Source organism: Paramisgurnus dabryanus, chromosome 5 (genome assembly GCF_030506205.2).
Source record: "Paramisgurnus dabryanus chromosome 5, PD_genome_1.1, whole genome shotgun sequence".
In the NCBI taxonomy this organism is placed as follows: Eukaryota; Metazoa; Chordata; class Actinopteri; order Cypriniformes; family Cobitidae; genus Paramisgurnus; species Paramisgurnus dabryanus.
The window spans coordinates 14,024,951-14,032,490 of NC_133341.1; the positions used below are offsets into that span (position 1 = coordinate 14,024,951).

General features: G+C 34.9%; 1 protein-coding gene across 1 annotated transcript; it reads left to right on the plus strand.

Moving 5' to 3' along the window:
• Positions 1–1,133: 1,133 nt before the first annotated feature.
• On the plus strand, positions 1,134–6,993 carry LOC135748542 (myelin protein zero-like protein 2). The gene is made up of 4 exons (XM_065266753.2): positions 1,134–1,360; positions 3,702–3,871; positions 3,977–4,187; positions 5,712–6,993. The coding sequence occupies exons 1-4, from the start codon at positions 1,264–1,266 to the stop codon at positions 5,840–5,842; spliced, it is 609 nt and encodes a 202-aa protein (XP_065122825.1). The 5' UTR covers positions 1,134–1,263; the 3' UTR covers positions 5,843–6,993.
• The last annotated feature ends 547 nt before the right edge of the window (positions 6,994–7,540 follow it).

Below are 7,540 nucleotides of genomic sequence, written 5' to 3' on the forward strand. Positions count from 1 at the left end.
ATTATGATGTTTACTAATAAATATATAAACATAGCACACACACACACACACACACACACACACACACACACACACACACACACACACACACACACACACACACACACACACACACACACACACACACACACACACACACACACACACACACACACACACACACACACACACACACACGATGTAAAGTGTTAATAATATATAAACAGGCCTATACAAATTAATTTGTATGTAAACATAATAGTTTTAGATCAAACACGTAGGATAAAAATATAAGGAAAAAATTGAAAACAGGAAATGATTAAATGTTTAATAAATGATATTATACAGAATACATGATAGTATTGCTCTTATAAGTACTTCAGAGATTCATACTGTAAAAATAATTGATTTACCAATAAAGAACAATACATATACATTACATACATGCAAGCATATCAGTGGCCAAGCCATTAAAACTTTTAATTTATTTAAAAAATAAACGTAACTTGGTGAAAACGTTATAAGAAACATTACACTTAAAGGGATACTTCACCGATTTAGCATTCAGCTTTGTATCTGTAGAAACCCGGCAGTATTACTGAATGACCATGTTTCCCTCCCTCATTTCCCCCTGAGAGGAGAGATATCTGCATTTTGGTTCTGCAAAAAAGTCCTCCGATGATGTAATATGACAATTTTTGCATCATCGGAGGACTTTTTTGCAGAACCAAAATGCAGATATCTCTCCTCTCAGGGGGAAATGATGGAGGGAAACATGGTCATTCAGTAATACTGCCGGGTTTCTACAGATACAAAGCTGAATGCTAAATCGGTGAAGTATCCCTTTAAGAGAAATATAGGGGAAACAGACTTCTACAGAACACCGGATCCTTAAAAATCACAGTTTAATGCTAAAACACTTCACACAGCTATTGAGAAGCATTCACTTTCTGCCACCAGTTGGGCTCCGCCCACAAAAAACGTCATCTCTGTTTGCAAACACGCAAAAGGTGCCATTTGGATAAGGGTGTTATACGGTCTTCCAAACAGCAGGGGGCGCTGTCTCAAAAAACGAGGGGTCTGAGAATGCGGGTCTCTGGGCGGAGGTCAAAAGGTGCAGGCTCCGTGTCTGCAGCTTCATACTACTCCCCAAACTCCTCCTTCCTGAACTGTGCAAATTGTATGGGATTCTTCAGCGTGGCCGCTGTGCCCACGATTTCCGAAGTCCGACTAATACTTAAATATTAAACTTGAATACAGTTAACAGCTAGATACAGACTTAATATGATTTGCATTAGCACTGATCGCTCCTCTAGTTTTTTTCTTATGAGTCGCGTATGGATTTACCTGGTTTCTGCGCTTTGCGCGCTTCTCTCGCCTGGTAAGTTTTTGCCACTTCCTGGATCCACCTTTATAGTTTCGGCAAAAATATAATATAGTGCTTCTGTTATGTGTGTTCTCCATGACATTTCATTTAGAGAAGTATGAATCTTTTCCCAGTGTGACTTTTGTCGTCAAATTATGTTTAGAAACAGTGAACAGATCTTTCACAAAAATCTTTTTATACACTTTTACATTTGATCCATACCCGATATGCACTGTCCTGCCGTAGATAATTAATGATAAAATAAGATTATGAGAGCTTAAAATTGATCCCCAGGGGACTAAAGCAGGCATTACAGCAGCTTGAACAGGATAGCAGGTGCAGGAAAACAGATAAAAAATAAGTGGAATAATCTAGATAGAAACAACTGGAATAAATACAGCAACAAATACAACATAAAATGTGATACACAAAATCATACTCTATTTATACACACAAAAAACTAAATAGCACTTAAAGCTCGTAATCATAGGGGAACCATTTTAAGTGTTATAAAGCACCTATAAAGCACCTATGAAGAACCATCCAGGGGTGATATAGCACCAATATAGCACCTGATATGGTGATAGCACAATATTGTTCTACCCAGGTGCTATATGGCACTTAAAATTACGAGCCAGTAAACTACTTTTAGTGCTATTTAGCACCGTTTGTTTTTATATTGTAGGTATTTTAATATTTTTAGATAATTTGCTAACACATAATTGCCAGTGTAAAGGGTTTAGATGGAGTAATGTGGTTCATAACTATTCAGTGTTATGGATAAGTTGGAATTTATTATAATGATATATATATATATATATATATATATAATAGTTACATTATGAATTATTTTCATATTTCTAATACAGAGAAACACAGACACACACACACATTCACTTTGAATTCATTGTGAGTTAGTATCAGCATGTTTTGGAATAAGGGTATGCGTGTGTACAGGTTTTTATACACTATGGGGTCCAAATGAAAGTAAAAGTCTACATTGTGGGGACTGCCGGATGATTCCTACAATTCAAATTTTTTAAACAAATTTTATTAGAAAGTGTAAAAATTGTAATGTTATGTAAATTAAAATTTGTGCAGTATAAAAACCTGTGCATGTGTGTGTGTGTGTGTACTTGGTAATTATCACGTTGTAAATTTGTGATCTTGTGGGGACATTTTGAGGTTATAAATCAAACAGAATGATGTTGTTGAAAATGTGAAGTAGCAGAAAGTTTTCTGTGATCGTTGTGACAGACCTGATTTATTTTTAACAAGTGGTTTCTAGTTTGTAGCGTCTCTAGTTCAATAGTCAGCATTTCAATCTTGCCTAACAAAGGAAATGGAACACAGTGTCTACTGAGCCACAGTGTTGAAGCCTTTAACATTTGACAGGTCTTTACAAGACCAACATGCATGACTAGTAGGAACAGGAATAAAATACAACAAGAAGTACAGATTGTTTGTCTGTCTAATCCTATACCCATAAAAAGGCAATGTCTAGTTCTTAAAATACAAGAACTAGCGAGCTTCAGAACTAGGTTTAATGATGTTTGAGAGCACTTTAGTTAAGTTTTTTTACTTTTTAGTTGAAACCTACAGAAAGATTACAATTTAGTGCCAGCCAGGTTTAGACTGTGAGAATTTAAAGCAGTCAGCATTAGAGATGGGACGGTAAGAACATTTCATATCATGATTATAGTGACCAAAGTTATCACAGTTATCAACAGTGTTGGGGGTAACGCATTACAAGTAACGCGCATTACGTAATAATATTACTTTTTTAAAGTAACGAGTAAGGTAACGCATTACCTAAAGTAATGCATTACTTTTAAAAGTAACTTTCCCCATCACTGGTTATCAATATTATCATGGTTTTGTTAAAATGAGATGTAAATGTTCAAAAAGAACTGATACACACACTGAAAACATTTGAACAAATAATATTTTTGAAAATCACAATTTAATATTTAATGTCCCTGAAATGATTTCTGTGGTAAAAAAATAAATAAATCTGTCTAATAAGTTTACCGTGAATGAATACAATACATTATCCCTTAAATGCCTTCTTGTGCAAAAAACTATTTTGCATGTGTGCATGTCAAACTGATTCTGGCTGGACAGGATTTACAGCGAGTTTTCAAAATAACGGTAATCAAACACGGATATAATGATAATAACATTTTAAACGATAATACTAACCATCAGGACATTTTAGCGTGGTTAATCGTGAAACCGGTAATCATCCCATCCCTAGTCAGCACAACATTACGTAGACTTCACTCAATCTGCTACTGAAATTAACTGCATGTGTCAGCCGTATTTATCTTAATAATGTGAAATCCATGGTTACCAGGTATTTATCAGGCGGAGGGAATGGAGGTGTTTACATCCTCAGAGTTGGAGGCAATCAATGGAACAAATGTACTGCTGAAATGTACATTTAAATCTACCTATCCTCTATCTGAAGACACAACTACAGTATCCTGGAGCTTCAGGCCAGTTGGACAGACAGCAGAAGAATCGGTGAGTCAGTGCTGTGAGTTAATATAACTGAGTGAAGAAATTTATTTATTATTGGGTAAAATATTAGGTCTGTTCTAACCTTATCTTTTGATTTGTTTTTCACAGATTTTTTATTACCATCAAACATCATTTCCCCCATTCAGTGGCCTGTTTAAGAATCATGCTGTATGGTCTGGTAATGTAGTAAAGGGTGATGGCTCCATTAGATTGCAGAATGTGCAGTTCACATTTAACGGAACCTTCAGCTGTCAGGTCCGAAATCCACCCGACATCCAGGGCATTGCAGGCGAGATCAGTCTGAAAGTAGTCAGTAAAGGTGAGCCTGGATGCTATGACATGCATGCTTAGTTAAAGGGATATGGGATAGCTGTTTATTTACTCACCTTTAGGCCATCCGCTATGTAAGTGGAATTTTTTCTTCAGTAGAACAACAAAGAAGATATTTTGCCAAACATGAGCACGATCTTCTTTCAGTGCCACCTATAGAGCGGGAGGGTAAAGTGCATTTAATAGATATACATTTACATTTATGCATTTGGCAGACGCATACAGTGCATTACAAGGTATATATTTTTTATCAGTATGTGTGTTCCCTGGGTTTGAACCCATGATCTTTTGCATTACTAATGCTCTACCACTGAGCTATACAGGAGCATGTGCACAGGAAGGATATCACCAATATGTCACCAGGAGTCGTGGAGATTACTTTTTGTATTGGATATATCTGCTTTTTAAATAGTCAAAGGGATGGAAACTGTTGTCTTGCATTATATAAATCACTGCGGAAATATCTTCTTTATTGAAAAATGGCACCAACCTATTGCATGGCCTTAGGGTGAGTAACTAAACAGCACATTTTAATTTTTGGGTGAACTATCCCTTTAGTTTATAATGATAGTTCACCAAAAAATAAAAACAGTGTCACCCCGTGGAACTCAACAGAGGATACATTATGACATGTCTCCTTTGTAACGGGCACTGGGGCTGTTAAATCCAGATAATTACAAAAAATCAAACAGTCTGGACATTCTGAAATACATCTTTGGCTTTTGCAGAAAAATAATTTTGGCAGAAAGAAAACAAAATGAGTTTAAACAAAATGAGGTTGAGTAAATCATGATAGCCAGTTAATTTTTGAGTGAACTACTCGATTAAAGTTAATGTATGTCAAAATTTACATGATGATTATATGGGACCCTTTACTGTAAGAGCTTGAAATGTTGAGCTCGTGCCAAAGGGTGCTACGGAGTGACAAATATATCATGATTTACTCTGTTCACAATAAAACAAGCCATTTGACATTCTTCATTGCGCTGCAGTGTTGGATCATTCCTTTATAATTCCTTTCTCTGTTTATAGACATTTGTGTTTTTAGAATTGTGTCACATTGTTTTCTTTGATACAGTGAAGGTTGTAGGAGATTGGGTCAATGGTCTTTCTTTAGCACAGTTGATTAGATACTCATGTCCTTTACCTGCTGATTTAAAGAACCAAGGGTTCATAAAGGGGCAAGTACACCAACGCATTTACACCTGTGGCCAGCGTATGTTTTCAAAAACGCCAGCAGGGGTGTTTTGTCCGCGCTGGGTGCCAGCGCTCTGTGTTTTCTGACTTGAAATGCTCAACTTTTGTTAAACGCTCAGCTCGTCAATGTCACTTTTTACTCGACCGTCCAATCACAGTGGAGGAGGGGTGGGACAAAAACCAAAAAGCATCATACAATGACTAATAACAGAACAGAAGTATATTCTGTCTCTATCTGTCTCTTTGTCTCTCTCTCTCTCTCTCTGTGTGTGTGCACACACAAATATGCTACTCTTTTTTGTTTTTCTTCTTACAGTGTCCAACTCTGAGATAGCAATTCTGGCTATAGCTGTGGGTGGATCCATTGGCATTATTCTACTCATCCTTATCATCTATGTCTTTGTGCGGTTATTCAGAAGAAACAAGATTTATTCTGTGTTAGTTTGAGATGGATGAACACAGATCAAAAAATCAAGTGTTGTAAGAGGAGATGCCTGAATGCTTTTAATGATTGTGTGCTATCAGAGCTGTGTGTCTGGACAACATGAAATTAGATTTTAAGAAATACATGCCCAATATTTTTTTTATATCAATTTATATGAATGTTTTTATACAAGTTCTATTATTTTTTAAATGACTGTTTTACATTGTCCATTCATTTTACATTTACAGAGGCTCGTAAGCCTGTATAATTTTTCAACTGAATTAAAGTTTTAGGGGTTTTATATGCTGAATACGTAATCATTATGAACAATGTAAATATCAAATTAAAGATTTGTGTATTTTTTAAGCAATATCAAATGCTGTGATGTGTTCCATGTAAACCATTAGTGTTCTGCCTGATCCATGCCAGTGGACTGTTACTGTGCATAGCTATGAGTATTTTTTTTCCACTTTTTATTCTGTTTTTTGTTTTGTATTGCATATTGAATTATTTTTACACATTGAGGAAATTCAGAGAAATTGACACATGCTTTGAAAAACAGTTAATTTGTCTGAATTCTCCATACTGGTAAATAGGGCTGCACAATATATATATACACACAGAAATTATTGAAATATCAAAAACATGCATATAACAATATGCATATGAAAATTGCTTGCAATAACTAAATAATTTGAATTGTCCTAAAGGTTATATATAGTACTATGCAAAAGTCTTAGGCTACCATGCTACCATTAGATTTGTTGTTTTTGCAATTGTATAGTGATCATATATAATTATTTCTCAGACTCTTTATTAGAATCCAGAAATTACAGAAAAAAATGTATGTATGTAGTATTAAAAACAGTATAAAAGTATAAGCTGAAGTGTCAAGTATTTAGGGTAAACTCCTCTTCCACTTGAAAAATAGCAGGCAGCTGCAGGATCTCTTAAACCTAAAAAAATTAAATCCTAATTTCTCATTCTAATTGAATGACTTCAGGACTTCAGTCTCCTCAAAAAAAGCTCAAGATGTGTTTCGTGCCAAGAGAGGTCACACTAAATACTGACTGATGATGCCTGAAGGAGTTGTACATATTTCCTGTATTTTCTGTTTGTATCTTAATAAAAAGAGTGAAAAATAAATAAGGATGGACATAAAATTTTGCTAAAACAACAAAGCTGGTGATGGTGGCCTAAGACCTCTGCACAGTACTGTGTATATATAGTCATAGCAAACAGTCTGTCAAACAAGTGTTTGCCTGTGCTCTGATGTGAAAAATGTATGTTTTTAAAATGATTTTCAATATTTTAATAAGTTTACATTTTAATAAATACAAACTTATAACATTATCATATTGCATTTAGTTTATCTCATCATTTAGCAAGTTATTGAATTTCAAATTTTCCCCAATATTGTGCAGCCCTACTTTTTTATAAGCTTTTGTACATGCTATGTTTGTGTACATGCATTAGTGCATTAGATTTGAACTGTCTACTGTAATCAAGATGATTATCATAAACTTTCACTGCAACTAGAAATGCTTCTAAATGACTAGAAAAAGTATGAGATCATGCTGATTTTGTCAAAAAAACATTCATTGACCTGCTTAGAGACTTATTTTGTGATACTCATGTAGCTGATTGGCCCAAAACAACCTTTCCTTTTAGGATGCTGTGAATCATGCTGAACTAATAAAAATCAAAACTAATTTTAAAAT